The sequence below is a fragment of the Molothrus aeneus genome, chromosome 1, assembly GCF_037042795.1.
Source record: "Molothrus aeneus isolate 106 chromosome 1, BPBGC_Maene_1.0, whole genome shotgun sequence".
In the NCBI taxonomy this organism is placed as follows: Eukaryota; Metazoa; Chordata; class Aves; order Passeriformes; family Icteridae; genus Molothrus; species Molothrus aeneus.
Genome location: NC_089646.1, coordinates 14,754,462 through 14,779,534, shown reverse-complemented (window position 1 = coordinate 14,779,534; position 25,073 = coordinate 14,754,462). Strand labels below are relative to the sequence as shown.

The 25,073-nt window shown below is 38.3% G+C and overlaps 1 protein-coding gene across 1 annotated transcript in view; it reads right to left on the bottom strand.

The window, feature by feature from the left end:
- ITGB1 (integrin subunit beta 1) overlaps positions 1 to 25,073 on the bottom strand; it is a 45,153-nt gene that overhangs the window by 6,032 nt on the left and 14,048 nt on the right. Inside the window, exons 2-15 of the mRNA XM_066551666.1 lie at positions 17,166 to 17,235; positions 16,836 to 16,921; positions 15,162 to 15,384; positions 13,016 to 13,186; positions 12,465 to 12,703; positions 11,103 to 11,258; positions 10,001 to 10,096; positions 9,151 to 9,240; positions 8,368 to 8,508; positions 8,035 to 8,237; positions 6,783 to 7,021; positions 5,088 to 5,310; positions 4,108 to 4,340; positions 1,798 to 1,964 (exon numbers count right to left, since the gene is read on the bottom strand). Coding sequence (XP_066407763.1) covers positions 1,798 to 1,964; positions 4,108 to 4,340; positions 5,088 to 5,310; positions 6,783 to 7,021; positions 8,035 to 8,237; positions 8,368 to 8,508; positions 9,151 to 9,240; positions 10,001 to 10,096; positions 11,103 to 11,258; positions 12,465 to 12,703; positions 13,016 to 13,186; positions 15,162 to 15,384; positions 16,836 to 16,921; positions 17,166 to 17,235 — 2,337 coding nt within the window. The remainder of the gene's footprint in view (positions 1 to 1,797; positions 1,965 to 4,107; positions 4,341 to 5,087; positions 5,311 to 6,782; positions 7,022 to 8,034; positions 8,238 to 8,367; positions 8,509 to 9,150; positions 9,241 to 10,000; positions 10,097 to 11,102; positions 11,259 to 12,464; positions 12,704 to 13,015; positions 13,187 to 15,161; positions 15,385 to 16,835; positions 16,922 to 17,165; positions 17,236 to 25,073) is intronic.

The window sequence follows — 25,073 nt, the reverse complement described above, 5'->3', positions numbered from 1 at the left end:
TCCCCCATGTCAGCCTCCCTTTCCCTCCTTCCCCAGCAGCTGGGGGTCCCAGGGAAGGAGAACACCTCAAGCACTCATGGAAGGGCAATCTGGGAGTCTGCAAAAGGCATCAGCTCATCCCTTGTGCTTCACTGACTTCCTCTCCTGGACACTGCTGTTACTTTGGTGTGTTGGGTGTGAAGAGAACTGAACTCAGCAGCTCCAACCAAATGAGGGGCTCAGGCTGAGTTTAGGAGAGAGTAAGAAACTGAGTGGAAAATGCATCTAGGGGGGACAAGGATATTTCCTCCTGTCCTATTAATGTTCCATATCTATGGACACCCTAAAGCTGGCTAGGTTACAAGGACTGTGATATTGTCAGTTTCAATAGAAATAAGGATGAAAAAAATAAGGTGCACATTTAATTATAAAATTAGTAGAGTATATGCACTTCATACCTTAATTACAGACTAGGTCTATACTAGGTTGAGAAGCCAAAGCAGTTGACAAAAAAAGTAATGCTACTCTGCATGTTCACAGAGCTATTCCAATAAAAACACGGATATTTATAGGCTGGGATATTTTAAGAGTATCTAATCTAGCTTAGCAAAAATATTGATTTTAAGCAAACTGACTGCTGATTTGAAGAACTAGAAGACAAAGCATCCCCTGTGTGTCTCTCAACAATCCAAAAATATTCTTCAATCCTAGGAGCTGCTCTATTATGTATCCACACATCTAGACAAAAAAATTTAAAAATCACTTGGAGTATAGTTTAAGCCAGTATTGGCAGTATTAGTAAGTAAGCAATCTCACTGTCAAAACCAGTTAAAAATTTTCAAGCTGCATTCTTGAAAGCCCCACAATCAAAGCAGAAGTAGATACACTGAGCAAGACTCAAACTGTGATTAACGGACTGTGACACACAGTGAGTTTGAAGTGACATGCAAAGGGGGAAAAAAGGAAAGAAAATGAAAGGAGATACAAACTGAGACTTAGAGACCAGCTTTACGTCCATAGTTTGGATTCTTGAAATTGTTAATAGGGCTCTTGTATATTGGATTTTCTTGCTGAAGTAAAAGAAATGGTCAATGTCGAATAATTCAACAGGAAAGAAAAAGCAACATTCTCAACTATCACTGAAAAAGAATCATGCTATATATAAAATAAAATGTTAGTAATTTTTTTTTCCCCATTACGAGATTAATCAATTTTCTTAAATAAAACCAAAAGGCTTTCTAGGACAATTTTTTAAAAATATATTTTCTCATCAAGCACATGGGGGCGTTGACTTCTACAGAACTGTGGTGAAGAGGCTCTTGATTAGCAGGCTCCTGACATTGCCCAGAGGCAGCGATTCTGCAGTCTCTGGAAACCATAGACCACAGGCTTGTTTTTCTTGCACATTTCTCTGTTGACAAAGAGCTGGGAAGATTTCAACAAACCAGTACCAGCCATGATTTTGTGACTTTATGGAAGTCTCCCAACTAACCCTGTGTGAGTATTTACAAGATTTCCTCAATCAGTGCAAAATTTTCTTCTTTGCTTTCTACAGAAATGACTCATCTTTGTAATAAACGCTTTAATCATAGGCTGTAGAGTGTGGTAGAACTGCCAAGCTGAACTGTTCTGTCACCATCACATTTCCTCTCTGAAATGTTATTTAAACCTGAGCAGCTACTCTCTTTTCTTGCCTCAAGAAACACCTCTCCAAGAGGACTGGTTATAATGTGAAACACTTTAAAGCACATGAACAAAAATCTTCTCTTTTTCCTCTGCTACTGCAGCTTTTATGCATAGAAAAGCTTCTTGACTCACCGTATCCCACTTGGCATTCATCTTCTCCTTTTCAAATTTAGCAAATTCTCTTCTGTCATGAATGATCATTAGTAGTTTCCAAATCAATAATAATGCAAGTCCAATAAGAACAATTCCAGCAACCACACCGGCTACAATGGGAATGATGTCAGGACCACTGGGGCACTCTGGGGAACAAAGCAAGGGAAACACGATTTTCCAAAATGGTAAAGGTAATGCATATCCAGAAGCTGTTAATGTTTGATTTTGTACTGAAGCCAGTATTTTAAATATCAAATAAGCCAATATTACTTTTCTTTCAAATAACAGAATTTTTGGAATATGTACATCCTGTAACATTCCAGCTTATTTTTATCCTTCTAATTTGCGTTTGATCTTAGCAACAGAACAACCGTTCTGTTCTGAACGATAGTCTATACGCTACTTACCCCTTAAGCTAATTATTTACAATATTAAGAGTAAAATAACTAGCAACTGTATTTAAACATGCAAGAGCTCCAAGTCAAAGCTGAGACAGCACAAATGCCAACCAGCAGAACAGGCCCCACACATAGAAGCAGAATATCGTGAGTTGGAAGGGACCCACAAGGACCATTGAGTCCAACTCCTGTCCCTGCACAGGGAAGTCTCAAGAGTCACACCTGTGCCTGAGAACATTGTGCAAAGAATTCTTGACCTCTGTCAGGCTGGTGCTCTGACCACTTCCCTGGGGAGCCTGTTCCAGTGCCCAACCACCCTCTGGGTGAAGAACCTTTTCTAATATCCAGCCTAAACCTTCCCTGACACAACTTCAGGGCATTCCCTTGGGTGCTGTCATGGTCACCACAGAGATCAGTGTGTGCCCCTCCTCTTCCCCTCACAAAGAAGCTGTAGACTGTGATGAGATGGAAGGTGATTTAAAGTGGCTGACACAGAAATAATAACCCTCCAAATTAAAATCCAGCTCCACTGTTAACATGAAATTCCCAATAACCACAAACTGAAGAAAGGCTTTTGCAGAGCTCAGTGCACAGACTGAAAGAGTCAGAAGCAAATGAATGCAAGTCCTCTACAACAGAACAACTGGATAGAACACAGCTTCCCCCACACTCCCTATCTTCATAGCTGCCTCTGCAAGAGTGAGGGAAGTGGGAAGGGACATGACAGGAATTCCTTGGGAGGCAGTCAGGAAAAAGTGTCTGCTCCACAGAGCACTGCTCTACTGACCAGAGCTTGTTCCTTCAGCACTTGTATGGCACAAATTAAGGTGCCTCCTCATGCACAATGGGCTTGATTCACCTTTGAGCTAAGGCAGCAGAAGTTTGTACATGAAAAGGTCAGGCCCCAAAAGCATAGGGCATATACAGCTTGTCCTAGGAGAGAGAGCTCCTCTATACTGTGGACTACTTTGGTAGAGTCTTTAAAATATTCTGAATTGAAGCAGTATTTATTTCTAAGAGCCACTAGCCACTAGGAGTGTGTTAAGAAATGATCATTAAAATGATAAATTCTGAAAATTCCTCAAGTATATAATACAGCACTAAATCTCTAACATGTGTATTTTCTATCAGGCTTTTAAAAATCAGGAGATCACAAACTGCTAATGTACAGAACCATAAATTCTGCACTGTTAGATGCAACATCCAGTGATTCAAACTAACAATACTCTTGGTAAAGAAATGGTAAATTACTGATGGAGCTATAGAATTGTTGAATTGTTCTCACTTTTTTTTTTCTATCAGAAGATTGATCTATTAAGGATCAACTAAACAAAATTATTTTGGGATCTACTATTGAAGGTACCACAGTCGAGTAAAAGCAAAGGTTTTCAGCATAAAAAAATTCAAGCAGTTTGCAGCATAGTACACAATCTCATGTAGACTGATCTCAAATTATCAAAAAAAGGAAAAGAAAAAAGGAACAAAACCCCACAGACTCCATTGTTTATGACCTGTAGCAGAAGCCTAGTTAAAAAAATTATCAAAATTTATCTAAATAGGACTTGCTACAGGAGAGATAAAGTAAGTCAGAGTACATCAAGTGCAAACAGGAAATGTTTCAACAAATACGCATATCTGATTTACCTTTTGTTTTTAAAAAATAGAATCTGTTTCTATATCAGCCCAAGGGTTTGAAAAATCTAGATCTAGGGACACATATGTTTTTCTAAAACTTTTTTCTACTTTTTTTTTCTACTTGGACATGCACAACTGTCACTCAGGTAACAGGCACCCATTTCTGAATGCATTTAACTCACCCAAATCAACCAGAGGCACCCAACAACTGCACAAATCAACAACAAAGGAGGAACAGGCAACATCATGTTCCTACCTGGGGTCTCCACCACGTGGACATTGGCTTCACCATTGGAGTTGACAGAGTAAGTGAAGTAGAACCAGCAGTCATCCACGTCCTTCTCTTTGCAGTGGGACAGGGGGTCGGGCTGGCCCGGCTGCGGCAGCTTGTCGCGGCTCTCCACGCGCGTCATGTTGAAGTGCATGCATTCCTGGGAACACGTCTCCTTCTTCTCGCCCTTATCGAAAGCTCTGCACTGAACACAGTCCCTGGGCAAGAACAAAACAGAAGAAGTGCTTCTGAATGTGTTCATGGAAGATTTCTAGCATTTAATCTCAAGAAATGTTATGGAGAAAACAGGGCAAAAAGCCCAAAAAAACCCAACCCTTTTGCCACAAAGGTTAGGAAAAAAATAAAGTAAGACATGGCGTTTACCAGTCAGAACATTTATATACCTTGAGATTGACAAAAGCCCTTTTCATAAAATCCTCTTTCCCTGAATGACCCACAGGTTTGAAGGACAGAAAAAAAACCCAAACTTTTTCAACACCTCTACCTGGGAAATGAATACTCTCAGAGAAGGCTCTGTAAGAACAGGGTACTTAGAGTGGAACACACACAGGTTAAAAAGAAAAACTCAGTGATGAGCTTTACAGTGGGGTATCACTGAATAATTAATTGAAAAAAGCAGATTGAACAGGATTTTTATACTAAAAATACCAAGTTTTTTTCTCAGCACAAAGTGAGTTGCACAGGAATCCTCTTAGCCACTAATCCTAAACATATTTCCAAGTTTTCACACAGAAAACACTAGGTTTCTAAAAACCTGGATTTCCAAATTTCACTGGCCCACACAGGTCTAGGTTTAGTTACTGACTGTCAAGGTAGTAATTTCAGTAGTATTTCTTTTAAATAAAAATCTTAGTGGAAGTTTTACTTATCTTTGTTTTAAAAATTCTCACATATGACAAACTCAAAACGCACAGAAGCTGGGACTTGGTTTTCTGGGTACGTACTTGTGCTCTGCACAGACACCAAGGCAAGTCTGACACATTTCACAGGTGGGGCCTTGGAATTTGGGATCTGTACAGTTACAGGTGCCACATTCACAGGTTCCTCTTCCATTGCAAATCTGCCCATTCGATGCCATACACGGTGTAGTATCCAAGGAACAATCGCAGGCGCTGCCAGTGAAGTTGGGGAAACACTCGCACACTCTGCACTTGCAGATCCCGTTTCCTGTGCAGTGAAAAGGTATTGCAATGAAATCAAGTCTAATATAAAAACATCTGTGACAATGAGAAATAAATCTTCACCACCTCAGGGTAGATAAAAGAAAAAGAAATCATGGTGAGATAATGAAGAATGAATTAAGAGGTACAAAATAAATTTTGAATTTATACTCCCTGAAAGACTACTTGCAGGCATTTGTTCCCTTTTCCCATTCTCCTATATATATGGATTTCTCTTCATAAACAAAATAACAAGACGCAGGAATATGAGATCAAGAATAGTATAATGTGATGACCATATCTCCCCTGGGTGAAGAGCATGACAGCACTGCTTCAGTTTACAATCTTGTATGCATTGACTGCTACATGATAATACAGATAGATACAGACTGCTACAGCTAAATTGACCACTCCTGTCTTCCTATCTATCACTATACAAATGTACAAAGTAAGACTTAAAAAGATGAGGAGTGCACTAACCAAGTATTCAAAACACAGAAAAATGAAACAGCTTTGGCTCCACAGGACACCAACATTCAGCTGCTGTACTTCTGACCTCACACACCCAACCCAACTTCATGCTCCTTATACTCTCTGTACAATCAACAAGATGCCTTTATACTGATCTGGATGACAAGGAAAGGTGTTTGGCTACTCCCCTCCTTCTCCAATGAATGAAGTGTTTCAGTCAACACTTTCCTGTCACTGTGTATTCTGGAACATCACCACCATTGCTCCCATCCTTTGTAGAGCAATAGTGGATTCTGAGCAAATCAGACAAATGAGGTATTCTCATCACTCAGTTAGAGCTTAGTGGCTTCTCTGTTTTATTTTTGCAGCACAGACAACACTGAGATAGTAGTTATACTCCTACCAGATACTTCCACATGCAAAGTAGCAAAATAATTTAGACACTGGGTGCTGAATGATGCTTTAAATTGCTTTTGATTTCAGGAATTAACTATCATCAAAGTCTTGCTTCAAGTGCTTAAGGTGTTTTTCTGGATCTTGCACATTCTAGTCTTCACTTACCCTTCAGAACAGTGTCAAGCAGTTCACTGGTATCCTGTCAAGCACTCACTATTACAAGTAAGCTGAGGGTATTCTCTCGTTCTTTTGACACAGTGCTTACTTACACTGAGCCAGTACAACATTACAATCTCAGGACAGCTGTCTCAGCCTTCTTTACTGAAATACCTGAGGGTAACTCTGTGATAAGCAGCAGAAGTCAAGTTCACTTTATGCCCTTCTTGGAGCTGTGATTGAAGGAAGGTGAAATGTGCATTAACAGACTACCTGTTCAGAGGGCTGTTTTATTAACAGACAAGTGTTTGTAATCACTACATCTGTGAGTATCCTCATCTCTGTTATCAAGTGGCTTTGATCTTTTAGCTAAGTATCTCTACTCTGCTGGGTAGAGAAGACAGACTTGTGAACTGCTGACCAGCTTTTCCTGCAGAAAGCTGAAGCATCTCTCACCTCCACAGATTAAACCATTTGACCGATCACAGTTGAAGTTGTCACATTCACAGTATTTGCCAGAATACACTTCATTGGTGTTCTCCCTTTTCTTGCACACACATTGTCCACAAATGCATTCTCCATTGTTACTGCAGATTTCTGTGCTGTTCTCCCTCCTGCAGTAAGCATCCATATCCTCACTATTTACTTCATCTGTGCTACATTCACATAGTCTTCCAATACGTCCTTCATTACATCTGCAAGGTAAAAGCATGACTGAAAATGTAACCTTCACTGAAAGTCACACACACACACACACACAAAAAAAAAAAAGGCCACAAGAATAGCACAAAGAACAGCACTAAAAGTGACTGCTCTCTCAAGGGATGTTTCAACTTAAACTTCAAATGAGGTTTCCAACAGACACCTATGTACCAGTTCTTGAAGGCACTGGAGCAAACTGGACTAAGCTGCTTTTATGCTGATTATCTTATCTGATATTCCAGGTGAGAGACTATGTGTCACTCCCTCTAACTAAACTGTCACATAATCATTATTAATCCCTCTCTCATGTGACAGAATAGTAATTATTTCGCAAGTGACAACAACTGTTCCCTGTAATGCTGTTGTATTTCAATGAAAAGGTTCTTATGAACAGCAATTAAGAAGGAGAGTAGATGATCTTCAGAGCTGCCAAACTGAGAACTTCAGGGATCAGCACTTCTCATCATCAAGGGTAAGATACAGATGAGAAAATGGAGGTTGCTCTTGTTCCCATCAGTGATCAACAGACTGTTACATGGTGTCCATCAGAGACAACAGATCATTGGGAATGTGCTGCATTTACAAAACAAAAGGCTGTGCTTACCCACAGGCCTGTTCTCACCCACATGAAGCCAAGTGGACACCAGTGACAGTGACACCAAGTGTAAGAAGTTTTTCTACACATAGATAGGAAAATCTGTTCTCTTGATTTAAAAAGGAACACCAAAACCTGATCTATATCCTTTAAAGTACTGACTCAAGGCCGAATTTGAATTCTGACTCATAAAACAATGCTGATCTAATGATCAATATTTAAGCATAGGGATTATTTGCAGAGATATGGCAGTATTTCAGAGTATCCTAAAAGAAACAGGCCTGTAACAGCAATTCTTGTTCTTTAAAAAAAAAAAAAAATTAGTAAACCCAAGTAAACCCTAATTAAGGAAATAAAGATCTTGCTCATATTTCTCTTTGGCAAAAATAAAGAAAATGTGTATTTATTTACCTGCACGCACCACATTCAAATGTTCCATTTCCTGCATGGCAGGCTGGACTATTAGGTTCTCCTTCACTCTGACACTGACACTCACAGATGAACTGGAGATTAATTTCAACTTCTTCAGTGAATCCCAGTGGTTTAATTTTAATTGTTTCATTTTGTTCTTTCTTTGGACATTCATTAGCTGTTATATTAATCTCAAATCTAACCTGGAAAAAAAAAAAAGGGAGGTGTCATGTTACTACAAGGAGTTTTGTCTGTACTATTAAAAAGAAATGCTGTGTTGGACTTTTTAAGTGCATTTTGTACTTGGGCAGCAGATCATATACTCTGAGTTACCTCATCTCCAATAGAAATGTTAGAACACTTCCTTCCATCTTCTTGTGTGTCATTCACTCCATTCTTGCAGAAGGACTTGTAACTGATTGTCACTCCTTTTGGTAGCTTGGTATTTTCCAGGATGACCTCTGAAGAAAGGGACTGAAACAGCAGTTATTACCTAATTTCAAACTGAGTTGCAGAAGTGTTCTGTTGAAGAGCAGACATTATACAAATACACCCAGGTCTAAGCACCAACCCCAGAGGCACACTGGAATTATTTAAGTTCCAATGTGCTGAGAAACACCAGCCCAGGGCTGCCCAAAGTCACTCTGTGGTCACTCCTTCCCATGTCTGAGCTTGTTACAAGGTCAGGACAGGTTTCCACAGATGTTGGAGCCACTTGTTTACCCCATATACTCCAAAGAAGAAGGGAGCCTCATTTACACACAATGCAGCAATGAAGAAAATATTGTGGGGCCAAACCCAGCAAAATGGCCTTTTTTGCTAACAGTTGGAAGAAGGTAAAAGTGAAGAAGCTGAAGAAACAGTATAGGATTTGGTTGTGAATTTTATTTTTTGAAAGGGAAAACGAGGATGGTAAGTTTTCCTTGTAATGCCACTTAAAATAACTTTAGGAGTGTATCTTTTTACTCTTACTGCCACAGAGGCTTAATGATTACAGTGTTTTACAGCAATAAATACACTTGTATTTATAGTGTAGAACACTAACTAATCCACCTCAGAGTCTCTGCTTGAAAAACTTACAAGCAAGAAAAATTAATACATAAAATCTGAACTTACATTGTATGCATCAATGATCAGCTGAATCACATTACTGGAATTTGAAGACAATGTTCCCACTGCTGATTTGGGTATCAGATTTTTCAGTTCCTTTCAATATTGACAAAAAAGAAGGAAAAGTACAGTCTTACTATCAAACAGAGTATAATTGGCAGTAAAAATGATGATATAATGCATTAGTGGATTAACTAGTCAGGTACTTCAGAAAATAAAGCTGTGTTGCAGTGATGAACACATTTTTGAGGTTATACACAGCCTTACTGGCACAAACTCTACATTTGGTAAGAGAAACTAAGCCTTGTACAAGCTGACCACAATCTCTCTTCAACCACACTTGGAATACATTAAAAATAGGCAGGCATAATTTTCCAACAAAAATTTGAATACAGTTTAAGAAAGAACCCCAAAACCAAAAAAACAGGTTAAACGAAGGAAAAATATGCATGTCCTTTACGAAGTCATTTCCTATTGCACAATCACATCCAGCAGTTTAGTTAATTTTAAGCATGGGATATATAAATAGAACAAAAGAGACAAAATATGTTCTTTCATAAGTGTGTCCCCTGATTCAGTGTCCACACCCCCCTCAGCTATTTTGATGTAAAAACGTTCACAAAAATTAGAACTGCAAATGTGTTCTCCACTCAGTCATACCTATAAAGAGTAGCTAGGAGAAGGGGCACTTTCTCACTGGAAACTACACAGAGAATCAGCTTTGATTTGAAGAAATAAAAAAAGCTTAATAATAAAGTATGTGGGTAGCAAAATATTACTTCTACGATCACTTACTTCCACAATTACTTTAATTTCAAATAAGTCAATTTTAATGACTTCAGAGTAATTTCTTTACCTTATAGACTGCCTGAAACTCTTCAGTAACAGCAAAGATTGTCTGAATATTGTTCTCACTAAGTTTCTGTACCAGATGAGCAATAGAGGGATAATCCTAAAAAAGTCAAGCATAAAATTAAATTCAAATTTGAGACATGTTGCTAGAAAATAATCAAAAAGACTCTGACATCATAAATACAAATCATCTTTAGAAACATACACAGAACTCCTAACTCTGCAAGTCACAGTTCTAAAGCAAAACAACCTCTGAAAACAAACAGGCACTGGTAAGATTTCATATATGTCTCATGAAGATAGGTGTTTCCTCACATGGACGTTATCACATTCTATGCCATACAAAAGGTTAAATCCTTAATCTCAATGTCCTCAGAAGATTATCTTCAGTCCCTCAAAACCACTACTTTTTGCACTGTTTCACAAAGAAATGGTGAAATAAAACTGAATTGATTTTAGGTTTTTGATTGTGCTATTTTCACTCCAAGTCAGGAATATATGAACACCCAAACTTGGTGAAGCTTATTGTGGTTACCCCACCTGGTAATTTTTTCTCTTTGCATTATTTGTCAGATCTCCCTTCCAATAAACCACAAATGCAATGTTAACCATACTCTCACCATAAACTTTGCATCAGAAGATTTCAGTCCTAAAAAAACATTCAAGCAGATATTTTACAGTATTTTTCACTAGTAAACTATTCTGAAAATGAATACTGGTGAAATAATAAACTCATGACACAACCATCAGTTTTCCAGTGGACATACAAGTCCAGCTTAGGAGCTGGACTCTATGACCCCTGTGCATCCTTTCCAAATCAGAATATTCTGTGATTCAGTGTAGCATACAGGACTATTAGTCATCAAAAAGGTTAAAATCCAGCAATATATAGTCATAGCATGAAAGCTGCCATTTCTTGAAATTTTCCAATTAAGACTAGATTAATTCCTGCACATTTGCTTTAGTTTAACTAAAATCACTTAATGTAAACAGATAAATTTTCTAAGACATAGTGGTCTGACACTATATCAGATGACCCAATGAGTTCTTTTGAGCTTAAGCATCATAAAGTATTCATTTCCCTAGAAGATGATATAATGACTTACGTAATAGTGGCTCATTGTGTACACATTATTTTCCAGATGACATTTCCCATCATTTGGCAGAACAATTCCACCAAGTTTACCATCTCCTGCAAAGTGGAATCCAGCATCCGTGGAAAACACCAATAGTCTTGTAACATTCCTCCAGCCAATTTGTTCCTTGGGAAAAACACAAGCATATTTTTGGTATTTTGTACCAATTTATTTTAAACCATTGGGAACCAACTCTTGCAAGAGAAGCACATGGAAAATTAGAGACTTAGGAGAAGTCACATTGCAGAAGTGTCACCCTGGAAAACATTAATTCATGTAAACCTTGGAAACACTTGTGCTTCATTTAATGTCTGCTCTAAAATATCTGCTGCAGATTTTTCATCAAAGGCGAAAAAGATTCTTTTTGAGATAGACCCTGTTCAGTTCTCAGTGGAGTATCTGAATAGTGACAGGGTTTAGAAATCAGGCTCTTCAGTGCCAGTTCCACTCCCATGCCATGAGCAGGCAGCCCCAGGATGCTGATGTGCAGCACTGCTGCAGTGCTGAGCTGCCCAGCATACGACTCTGGAGAATCATCAGGCTTTGCCAACCTAGTGCAGATCTGCACCCAGCACAGTGCTTGCCAGAGGACTGGCTCACCAGCATCCTGGCTCACAACTGTTTAATTATGTAAATTGCCCTTTTCTATTTTTTAAAATTTATCCATAGAACTGAAGCCCTAGCTAATTTAATGAAAGAAGACCATGCAGAAGTGTCATATACTAACAGTTACAACCAAAAAACCCTAAAAGGCTTATGATAAACACTGCATTTTAAATCAAGACTCCAGATCATTTCAGAAGGTCTTGAATCCATTGATCAACAGCAAAAATAATATGGAAACAAAGCAATAAACTTGGGTATTGCTATTTTGGGAGTCCATTTTGTACAGGTGCATAGAACAGTCTGAAAAAATGACAGAAACAAGTAACCTTTAGGCCTTCAAAAGTAAGTAAAAAACCAGTTTTCCATCTACTTTGAGAAACTAGTAAAAGTCACAACACACCAAATTTCTGCAACCACAAGAAGCTTCCAGACCTTAAAAATAATCTGAGAATAATTGCTTACTCAGGATCTCATACATTTTAAAGCAGAACCTGAGTCTTCCTCTACAGCAAACTTTAAAAGCTGAGTCCCTATGTGCTGTGATCACAACCTCTGTTTGGCACCTTCACATTTCCCAGTTTCATTCACTCATTCAATTCTTCCTCACCTACCCTGTCTTGCTCACAGGAGGTGACATACTCAAATGTCAGCCACCATAAAACACTAAGGCTGCATTCAAACAATTTCATCTAAAAGAAAAGTAAAAAAAAAAAAATACACACTTACCCCACAAACTGCAACCTGCATTATTGCATCAAATCCACCTTCAGGAGAATCTAAGTTCCCAGAAATATGCTGTTTACCTACAAGTTCATTGAACTTGTTTCCTTCACTGGTAAGGCTGAGCACATTTTTATAGCTAAATGGACTTGTACAGTTTTGGTCCCCTGTACAAGGATTTCTAAGTTTGGCTGGTGTTGTACTTATATAAGGCATCACAGTTTTCTCCACAAATGAGCCAAAGCCTAAGAAAAGAACAACAAAATCCCTGTAAGTTGAAGAATGGAAGTCTCATTTCTCATTATCACACAACAGAATTCAAATGCATTATAGCTGAACTGACATCAGAAATAGCTCTTATACTTGTTCATATCCCATCTTCTCCACCAATGCAAAATAGTTTTACGCTGTTCAACAGGTCCTGTGTATTAGAACATCTGCCATTATACTGCTAAACTGAAAAAAAAATACTCTTCATATACAATAATGTGAAAAACATCAGGAAGGAAACTTAGAAGAAAATTATTGTATTTTTAGAACAGGCAAATCTTTCTTACCAATCCGAAAGTCTGAAGTTATTTTTTCCATCTCTAACATCAGAGCCGTTCCGAGACTTTTCACATTCTCTAAATCATCTTTCATAGAATAGGAGAGGTCCATAAGATAATAAAGGTCAATGGGGTAGTCTTCAGCTCTCTTGAATTTTAATGAAAATGTCTGGGGTTCCCCTGTTTTGGAGATTAAACAACAAACAGAAACCATTAAAAATTCCGTAACTGCACTGGCAAGAAAAATGCCTTTCTAAGGAAAGGCTTGTAAATTCTTATGAAGGTTTTGAATTACTAAAAGTGAGTTATTAAGGTGAGTTATTTTTTTCTCCTGGTGACTGAAATGCTTAACAACAAATTATGATTAAAAAAAACGTCAACAAGTGTTTCTTTCAAATGTTCAACTTTGTATTTCTGAGGTACTTTATCTCCCCACAGAAAAATTATCATGCCAAAACCCAAGCTTCTTATAATTGCTGCAATTTCAAATCTTCATACTTGCAGTCATTCTAACAAGGCTCCTGTAAGACCTAATGGCACAAATTTTCGACATCTATTTTCATCCAAGATGACTTCAATAATTCTCAAAAGTTAAAAACTACATTATTTTAATAGGTTTATAAAAGAAAAAATAATTCTGGATGGAATATTGCAAGTTACTTTGCATCTACCAAGCTCAGAGCACAGAAATGGCAGTGAGAGAACAGCAAGTTAGTATTTGTTGTGATTGTAAGCCCAAACCCTGCATTTACCTACAGAAGAATGTAGTCTCACTCTGATGCTGAAAGACAGTGCAGAAGGACTGCACACACATACCACACACCCCCTTTCCCAGAAACTGGAACAGTATTCTTTTGCCTATTTTATATGAAATATGGAATTAAATCAATAGGATTGCCCACTCCTCTGAGTCATTGAACTTAAATGGCAGTATTGCTGCTACTTAAGTTTGCTTAAAAATTAGGAAACATTTACTTAACATCAGCAAATTAGTGAAGTGAGAAAAACATTACATGAGCAAGTCACACAGCTATGTAACATGGTTTTCACAAAAAAAAACCCCAAACAACAAAGGGGAGAAAAAGCCAGCACAAAAAATCTGTTTCAATTTTCCTTAGCTAGTATTTCAAAAAGCCTGCACAGAAAGCAAGTATCTATCTGCAGTTCTCAGTCTGTCAGAGAACTAATACCAATGGAAGTGCTTACAAACATCTTTTGGGTAATTAGATTCTGGTTGCCCAGGTCCCTGCTATGTTCTGATGAAGAAACTTCTGTGTCAGCAGAGGAACAGTAATTTGGTTTGAAGCAAAAAAGTTCCCATTAGAAATAAATAGGAGCCATACCAAAATTGCAAAAAAAATTTCATTACTTTTCTCTCTACATCATGCTGAGCCTGCTTCACATCACCTTCCAATTATTACTGCAACTACCACCAAGCAGCTGACCCCAAGTACAAGCTCTTCTTCCAGTAAAACACAAGGCAGCTGCTCAATGTGTCTACAATACCTAGGAACTCTCCCTGAGGACAATCTCCATTGGGCTCAAGTGAGCCACCAGCCCTGCTCCTCCCCACCTCCCTCATTTGAACTAGATAAAGTTCTCTTTAGGGGCTAGAAATGCTACACAATTACTTTGTGTTTTCACTGCTGTGGTTCTGTGCCCACATCTTTAGCCTCTGGAAGGTATTTTACGTAGCAATCCAAAAATTGTGCTGCATAACTACAAAAGCACTTTGTTCAGACATGCACACTTCAGGAAACAGCAGAACTTCAAGCAAAAGGAAATGCTCAAGTAACTTGATGTTTTTGCTGACTCCTCTACTTTTATCCTACAGGCACACTGTAGAAAATCAACTACAAAATACTGAAAACAAAACAATTTTACCTTTCTGATATATCTAACAATCCATGTTGTATCAATTTTCTCCTAAATTCTATTGGGAAAATAGAGCAAGTGATAATATCTAATCTTCCCCAAAAATCAAACAGTATTTGGAGTACCCAAACATGTGGAGCTAACTGAATGGCTCTGCTATCATTCACATTATCTGAAAAACAGTCATTTCTGTAACAAAATGGTTACACATGCAAATCAAAAAATGAAGACGTGGAAGCGACAGAGAATCATCCCAAAACTGGAACGAAACTCTCCTTACCAACTCTTAGATGCAGTGATAATTTCTGTGGCTGGATCTGTGTAATGGCTTCTGGTTTCAGCTTCTCTGCAGCACCTTTCTTACGGTTTGTCACTTCTCTATTTTCGAGCACCTGTTTGCTGCCTCTGGGATTCTCTATATCTTCCATGGGGCAGCCTTTACTCTTCAGTGCTGCCAAGTCATCACACCGGGCAGATGTTGGCTCTCCTTCTTGCAAAAAGTCCTAGAAAACACAGCAAAAGTGCAAATTGTTATATTCTACCCACAACTGCTCTTTCTACAATGATCACATCTAATTTTTTTCCAAAGTTCAGTAATAAAACACACAGTCTTGAAATGCATTAAATGATACTACATATATTCAATGACTACTATTTACCCCAGGAGTTTGCATCTACTTATACTTATCTGTGTATAAGATACAAGAGAGGAAAAAAATAAAGCCCAATGCCAACTCCATCAGAAGTGGGACATCTGTTTAAATTGGCTACTCTAGAAGTGACTATGAGTAGAAAAAACTTTCATTTTCACATAGTACCAACGTGAACCTACTCATACAGCCTGCTTTTAACATTCTTTCCTTTTTAATTAAGATTATATAAGTGTACCCTGGTACTCCACAACAAAGTAAAAGCTATATGCTGACAGAGCAGGGCAAAGACAGACAACTCTTATTTTGGGGAAATTCAATCTGAAAGCAACACCCGTAAGCAAAATCAATCCTTAACTTTGTTCTGAACAACAAATTATCATTACATCAAACCTTAAAAAAGCTATAACCTCAAATATAAATAAATAAGGCTTCTAATTGAGAAACTTGGTAGTTCTGATTCTGCTCCCTCCCTTAAAATATGCATATAAATAAATGTATACTAAAGCTTGTCAGTTTTTGGTGACACAGACCTCCAGGAAATCTGATAGCTCAAGGTGAAATTATAAAATCAATCAGTTTAATTAAATATTGCAAGTTTATAAGCTGGTTTGGGGAATAGTAAGTAGGCAATATATAGAAATAAAAATAAATTATCATCTAGCAAGAAAAAGGAAAATTTCTCAGTTTCAATAACAAACCAAAGAAGAGCTATAGAAAATATTTTCCTCTGTTTCTAACCTGAAGAAGACATGTCAGCATACGGTGGTTATATTTTATATTTTGCAGTTTCCTAAACTTAATTTTTCTTAACATACCCTTTTTGTTTCATAATGAAACAAACTAGCCACCCACACAAACCTATCTCTTACTCCTCAGGTCTATCAACAGAAAACTAAAATTTGAAAATCTTTCTTTTAGAAGAAAAATCCCCTTCAATCTCTTTCCCTACTCCACCTACATCTGTCTAAAATTAGCTCTAACTCTAATGTCACTGGAAGACTATAATTAAGCATACTCAGACAGATTCCACATTGGAGTAATTTTAAATAACTATGAGACGGCTTATAGGGTCTGTATACACTTAGGATTTAGAAAAGGAGAAGTAACATTGTGAAAAATGTTTATACTCAAATCAGAAAAATCACAGCATTTGATTTTTAAAGTCCAAATAAGTATCGAATTGAAGAACTACAGGAAATTACTATTAATGAAAACAGTCATTTCTATACGGGTAAAGTATTTACTAGAGTTTGAAACCAAGGGGAAAAACCAAACCATAAAAAGATTTTTGCAACACTTACTGTTTTTTTACACCAGCCACAGTTTGGTCCTGCTTGTATACATTCCCCACATGACTTTGCATTTGCTTTTATGCAGTCGCTTCCACCTAGTGAGGAACGCAAATCTGTCACTTCAGGTATAAAAAGGTGTTTTACAATAACAGCATTTCACTTTGGTTCACTCTGGTTTTGTAAACTAAGTTCTAACTACAGGTTATTGACAAGAGATACGACTGACCTACTGCCATTAGCATTTGTCTAGTGAGGATATATTTATCCACATAAATAAGTGCTAAACAGATACAGTTTTAAAGCAGCAATTAACTACTGCAGTGCAATCAAGTGCCTTACCTTGCTGGGCAAATCCATTCCATATCAAGCAACAGAGGACGCCAGCACATGTGAGCCATTTGAAATTAGTCTGGAAGACAAAACAGAAACCAAACTGGATGATTTACTCTAATGAGTAAGTGCAAAAAAGATAATTTCATGAAGCTGTGGACACACAACAGTGTTTCAGAGGAGACAAGGAACACGGAACGAATGCAAATCTAATTATCCTAGTTGTACCATTGGACAGCTTTGCCCTAATACAAACCATGTTTGTGGGCTACACTGTATTTAGAAGACATCAAACAGGGTAGCTTCTTAAATTATTTTGAAATGCTCTTCTGCTAAGTAAACCAGCAAGCTATGAGAAATTTGGAAACGTTGTTGACTTGGGAGGAAGAACCCAGACCAAATTTTTAACACGTTATAAAAAATATTTATGCTCTGAATGTTATCACAGAGAGACTTCTAAATAAAGCTACCACAGTCCTACAGGACGGAAACAGAGCTTCTAGACTCACACCTCTGTTTTAAGATAAACACCAAAACATGTTTTTTACAAAACATTTTCTTCATAATCTTCAAAGGGCATTTTACAGATTTGCACTTTATCCAACAAACTAGACATTTCATCTCAAAATATGCACCATAAGGCATCCCTGACTTAAAATCTACCCGTTTTTTCTTCTTTAGACAACAGAAAATTAATGGGTACCACCCATATCAAAGAAAAAAAAATTGCTCAGTGCTGTAAGTACTAATGAAAGGCTAAATTTTTCTAAATTGTTTCCTACCTTAATAGCAGGTAGTCAGCCAGGGTCAGTTGCCTTTTAAATTTTGATACTATTTTAAATTATATTTCTCTTTTATTCATTATAAGAGTTCTGAGAACTTAGATGATAACGGCCAGTTTCCTTGAACACCCTAAAATGTTGCTGCTATTTAAAGCCTCTCCAGTCATCCTTGAAACAAAAGTATTCTTAATAACTTTTTGTCCTAAAAAATATCGTGCAGTATAGCCAAGGAAAGTGAATTTGGCAGAATCTCCTAAACAGAATATGTCATTTTTCTAGAAGAAGTACTGTTTTTTGTATAAATTAGCAACAAAGTAAGCAATGCTCAAATTAGTGCAGCAGTTGAGCTTTGGTTTTTGCACACTGAAACACAATTGTTAATTTGCACATCCAGCCAGACCTACCAGAGAAGGGATGGCCACTCCAAAATCTGATGGGGAAAATTTCAAACAGAAGCCAAACCTTTGCTAACAAATTGTATCCAACAACAGTATTAGATGGCTCATATTTTTCTGATAAATCATTTTGGCTCACTTTTCAGTGGATGCTATGCTGAGAGGACAGGCAGTGCAGTTTAGACACAGAGGAATTAAGAGAATATGCTTTTGAACTACTTTGACAGATGTTATGCATAAGCACAAAAGAAATTAGGGGTTAAAAAGAGAGGAGAAAATTGAAGCATGACTTCTATCTTACTTAACTTTTGAACACTACTTTCTGCATATACACAACTTGAATTTCTCTCTGCACACTGTTGCAAGTGACCAGTCCTTCATTCACAAAAACTCTCTTCCAGAACACTTTTATTAAGTCCCTTACTAAGTAATCACCTAAATTCAACCTGTGCAACCACAAACCTTGATCAGAGGGAAAGTGACCCCAGGAATGTGAGCAGGTGGAAGACAGATGAAGGGACTGAACCAAGGCTTGGAAAGACAGTAGTTACATGGTTAGGAGCTCACCTACCAGACCAGGAGTCCGGACAGCAAGTCCTTACCAGATTGCTCAATTTTCAGGTTCTTCTTTCCTGGTTTTATGGTAGGTATGCTGTGTTCAGCAAACTTTGCTTCCCTCAAGTGAAAGGATATTTTGTTATTTGAGAAGCAGTTTTGCTTTTAGTACAGCCCAGAATGGGGTGGACTTATCAGTAAGAAAAAAGCCAAGCTGCTGGCACCAGATGAGTACCAACTTTTCTGTCAGCCTAGACAAGAAAACTACAAACAGTTCACCTTTTTAGGGCAGACTAAGAGTGGATGCACAGCAAGTCCACACAGATTATATAAATAAGTCAGCAAAGATGTGACACAGTGCTAAAGCTATGATTAAGACCGTTTGGAAGACAAACGTTCCAGTGGAAGCGCATCCGCGTGATGAATGCAGCTCTGGGCACAGCGTCCCAGCAAGGCTAACAAGGAAAATGTCCTTTCCCATATATGGCTGCGCCAATGCCTCTCCGCAGCGGCTCGCTTCCTCTGCCTCCCCAGCTGAACAGCTTTTCCAGCTCTCTTCCTCTGCCTCCCCAGCTGAACAGCTTTTCCAGCTCTCTTCCTCTGCCTCCCCAGCTGAACAGCTTTTCCAGCTGCCGAGGGCTGGGAAACGCGAGCACAGATCTACTGTGCTGGGGAAACGCGAGCACAGATCTGCTGATGGGACTCAGCTCTGACTGCTGCCCCATGCAAACGAAGCCATGCACGCCCTCGTCCTCCCACCCTCCTGCAGCTGCTGCAGCGCCGAATGCATTCCCTGCAAGTCCCAGCAGATTCTTCCATCGAGGAAATAAACCCAAACAAATCACTCCGAGCGCACCGGCTGGCCAAAGGAAGCCTTTGGAAACCCTTGGTGGAGCTACAAATGTCATGTCAGTATTCAACCAGAGATGACTGCAACTGAATAAAACCACAATTGTTACAATGAATTAATATTTTAATGCAACATTTAACTATTTTCTATTATACTTGTTCCCCCCTTTCTAAAGCCTTTGTGAAAAATGCCAATCACTTGGTTTTTTTTTTTTTATATTTTAAAAGTTTGATAGTAATAAAATGGTTATAAAAATAGTAATACAATTAGAGTAATAATAATTTGGACAATTTGAATTAGGACAATATGAGACAATAGAAACAAAGAGTTACGGACATCCGGGTACCTTTTTCTGGGCAGCAAAAGCCCGAAAAAGGACATCCGTTAACAAAGGATTAACCTTTAAAAACAACAGCCTGTTGCATATTCATACACTTCATACATGATGCATAAATTCCATTCAAACACAGGATTCTGTCTGGTCATCGTCAGCTTCTTCCTCTGAATCCTAACAGCATCATCGAGGCAGGAAGAAGTTAGTTTCTTCTCATAAGAGGGCCATAAATTCTTTTTCTCTGAAAGATTTAGGTGTCCTGTGGCTGCTATCTCGCTGCGAGTCCTTTCTTTAAAAAAAAGTATCCTACATAGCATTGTTTCTATTTTAACAATTTTTAAAACCTAAAACTATATTTAACACACTACTTAAGAGAATTAATACAGCAGTACTTTCTAACACAACACATATAATATTCATTTTAATATTTGCAAAAAGCCAATCATAAAATAATGCATTTTTCATACCTTGAAAAAGATTCCAGAATCCTTGAAAAAGGGTTTTTTTTCCTCCCTGAAAATAAGCAACTTAAAGCCAAGAGACTGAAATCTCTTTAATACTGTATCACCACTTGGATCCTTTCTAAAAGGCTGCAAATGGTGTGCTGTTGAAAAACTGATTTTAAAATTATTTCTGCACATTTGTGAACCATACTCTGTTTTTGTTAAATATTTTAGGAAAACAAACATGGACATGATCTTAAACGTTTAGATTCAATGCTTTCCAAGTTGTTGTTTTTTTTTACTGTCTTGACAAACTAATGCTTGAAGAAAATTTTTTATTTATAAAATCAGCTTTGATGGAAATTTCTAGAGCTTTTAATTTGAAATTACTCATTAAGTGACAACAGAAAGAAGGAAGGATTATTTCTCCATAGAATTTTGAATTTGTAAATTAAGTATTTAGAACCGTCACATTCTGCTAATCATCAAGATATTTAGAAACTGACTACTCCACAGTACCAAAGCTTTAAATTTATTTATTAGAATGGCAATATCATCCCTCCAGAAAATTAACTGGGCAAATAGGATCAAGGAAGAAAGGTAAGAGTTATACACACATTTATTCTTTTGAAATTAAATACTGATGGCTACACTGCTCTCCTCTCATCACTCCCCAGCTCAGCACTGCCACAGGCCACAGTTTATACAGATATTAAGCTAATATTAACAATGACGTGTTGGGCTCCTGCAGGATTATTCCCTTCAGCTGAGCTGCTCTTCTCACCCAGTAATGCAGAACCCACCAAGCTGATGGCAAGCACAGGAAAACACTCCATGGCATCTGCCCCTACTGCATTCTGAACTCTGCCTCAGTGCAAAGCTTTCCACTGAAACATGCAACCAGAGCACGGGGGAAACATTTCAGTGCGCAGCAGGAGCTGAGCTGTCGTGCAAACAAGCACCTTTTTAAAGCAGTATCCAGACAGCCAACTGACTCATAGCCCCACACACCACTCTAACTGCACTTATAAACCTAGAAATGAATACACAACTCACACTTCTGGACTTGACTCGTGCTTCCCTCAGCCTGACACCTCTTAGCACGAGCTGTATTTTCACGGGTTTAAATCTCAGTTCAGAAATGCTGCACGGAATTGATTCCTCCTGGAGCTGATGTTACATTTACAGCCACTTTCATGTAGTGCAAGGATGGAAAGTCACTGAAGAGAGCTGTCCCATTCTCCTTGCTGATTATTCCCTCTTGTTAGTCAACCTCCTGGCTGATTACTCTTGCTGCTTTCCTTTTTGATCAATGCCAGCATTACTGTGGCCACCAGGACGGCTGGAACAAGAAAAGATCTGTCTGAAACTAATCCAACAAAGAAAGTGTCTTGTTCTTTCCACCTGGCTACAAAATCACTTATCCTGGTGTGGCAGAAGTGGTGAGATGATGATGGAGAAAAACAGAACTTGGAGGGGACAGGGATGCAAAAGCTCCTGCTGCTCAGCCAGAGCCAGTGGTTGTGTGCTGGACTACACTGGTCACACAGCCAAGCCCCCACCCTCAGCATCAAGGCTCTGGTTAAAAAAGGAGCAGGAAGAGACAAGTTTCTAAAATAAGCAGAATGAAATAGTCTCTGGGGATGCCTGTTTCAGAACTTGATGGCTACCCTGCTAAAACAGTTCCTTCTTCCCTCCCTCCAGAAGGTTTTCTAGCATTAGCTGAGGGCCATGCTTTTCAGTGTGAATTTTATTGACTGGCAAAATGAATCCCATTGATATTTCTGAAAAAAAAAAGTGGGGGGAAAAGAAGGGACTGAAGAACCAAACAAACTTAGTGACATGGGACAGCAATTAGAGACTACAAACCTCTAGCAATGACCTCAAATACTTTTGACAACAGAACTCCCTCAACAGATGTCATTAATTACAATCCCCAAGTTGCCTGAAACAACATGAAACAACTCTAAACATATCTGCTTGTACAACTATTCACTGTAAAGAAGCAATTCACTATAAAAGAAAGCACTAAAATGGCATCTTGCTGTTCTGTTTTGAGAGAGGCATATTACTAAGGCACCTGAAAAAAAAAAAAAAGTTTTACACTAAGGAGTTACTTGAGTTACTTTTGATTAAAGCTTTCAATAGCTTTAATCAAGAACTATTGAAAGCCATTTATGGGTATAGCTTTTTCCACAAATCTTAAATTGGTAATTCTTTATTTTCTGACCTTCACAGCTATGTTATTTACTTAATCAGTGTTACTGTGATAGTATAGTCAGAATACACCACATAGTAAATTCCACGACCACCATTAAGAAACTACGTGATGCATTCTTCATTAAACAGGCAGAGATTTGGGATAAACACTGGTGCTTGAGTTGCTGGCAATTTTAATCAAAGAACCCAATCCTAAACTCAGCCTACAAAACTATTTGTTCCCTGGATGCAGACCAGCTTTGTGATGGCTGCCCTTCACAGAGGTCCAGCTCCTGACCTTGCATCATGACAGATGAACTAGCAGAGCATCCCCATGTAGGGAAAGTGAATTTGATGGGAAAAGTCAAGATGGACAACAGAAGTGCAGTCCCCAGAGCAGGGCTTTGCAACACACCAATCCAAATGGGAATGCTATAAGTAAGCCTTCCTTCAACAGCCTATCTACCAGCCTAACACCATGGCTCAAGACTACAATGTTCCTTCTGCCCCTGGTAACTTTACAGGCATGAACGCAGCAGGTTTTGAACTGCTTGCAGTAATGTGGAAAGAATGGGATGTTATCACAGACTGAAGTGCAAAATAAAAAATTCTTTAGCACTGAAATAACTTTTACACAAAAAGTTCAGCACATCAGGACTGCTTACTCAAAATGTTTCCTGAGAAAACTTTAAGGCATACCACTTCAGCTACTGTGATGCTACAGCATAAAAGAATCAACAGTATTTCACATTTGACTTAACTTCTGTTGGTTATTTCTAAGTTAATGGAATAAAACAAGTCTCCAAATACTCACGAGAATCACTTCTATAAACACTGTTTTATATATTTAAATAATATATAGTATACTAGTTAAGACTTAACTTTCAATTATAAGAGAGTTAAAATCTACAGAAAACTGATTTTCTGCTTAGGTTAGGGAGACCGGCTCCTCCATTCCAGTATGGTTCTGTAAGGTCACCTGCCACAATTAGTGTATGTCACTGTTAGTTCAGAAGATTCCCCTCCAGGGTTGGGAGTCCAAAAAGAGATGAGAATACACATTTGTGCATGCCCACACCATGAGAAAAGATACCACAATTGTACAAGTTTGACATCGAAACTCCTGTGCCGCACCCTGTGCCCAGTAAGGCAGGCAAACACCAAGAGTAATGCAACTGCCAAGACTCTGAGTTACACTACATTACTACCCACAGTTGATTCATACAGCTCTAAAAAATTTCCCACAAGATCAAGTAGCTTAAAATTCATCAAAAAAGACTGAATGCAGTGGGAAAAATCAGTAGGTGTTAGGTTCTAAAATACGCTTGTGTCTTTTGCTGAAACCCCAGCATGGGCACCTACAACACATGGCCTCTTCAGCAGAATAAATGAAAATGTTCATGTACAAGTACGAGCAGGCTGGCCACAGCTCATGAGAACAGAGCTGGAAGACTGTTCATGGTATCATCTTGTGTCCCCAGAGTATGGGGTGTTTGTTAGTTTATACAGGACACAGCTGCTTCAAGACTGAACCACTAACTTCACAAGCACTCACATGGTTTGACCGATTATTGCTTTTACATAGAATTTGCTCATGTTTGTTTCTGGGTTTCACAGAAGCTCTCAACTTTCTGACAGTTCTAAATAATGGAATGAAAAGCAACTGGGTATTTTTATGCAAATTAATTTTTGGTTTTGATTTGAATTATGGAATGGAAACAAATCTGCCCAAGTTAGGTGCCTGACTGCACGGAATTGTGGGGAAGGTTTTTCTTGATGGAAGACATAAATTTCATCTATAATCAGAAAAAATACAGGTAGAGGTTTCAGAACAACGGTAGATGATAAAGTTTTCGGGTATCTGACATCTCTGCACAATGAGAAAGATAAAATGCAGTAGATCCAGTTGGGACATAACAGAAGGTGGTAATGGCTCCCAGATATTTTACAGTATTGTAGCATTCACAGGAAGTAAGGTAAATGAGCTCCAGTCCCTCCTCAGCCTCAGAGGGTTTGCATTCCCACTTTCTGGGAATGCTCTATCATCCTACAGGATATACTAGTATGAGCTTTAATTAAACCTTTGTTCTGCTACACAGAACAAAAGGCACAGAGACAGAAAAACTGGTAGTTTTGTCTCTAGCTTACCTACTGAAGGGCTCATATAGCAGGAGCTAGATGAAAAGGGGTAAGTGGGGTTCCAGTTACTGTTCCCTGTAATATTTACAGATTTACAGCATATTGTCCATGAGAAAAAACAGACACTTGGGTTCATAATCTGAAGTACAAATTCTCACCAAATGCTCTTCCCTGAAGGAAACTGAAGGGAAACATGTATATTCACACTCAGACACATAAG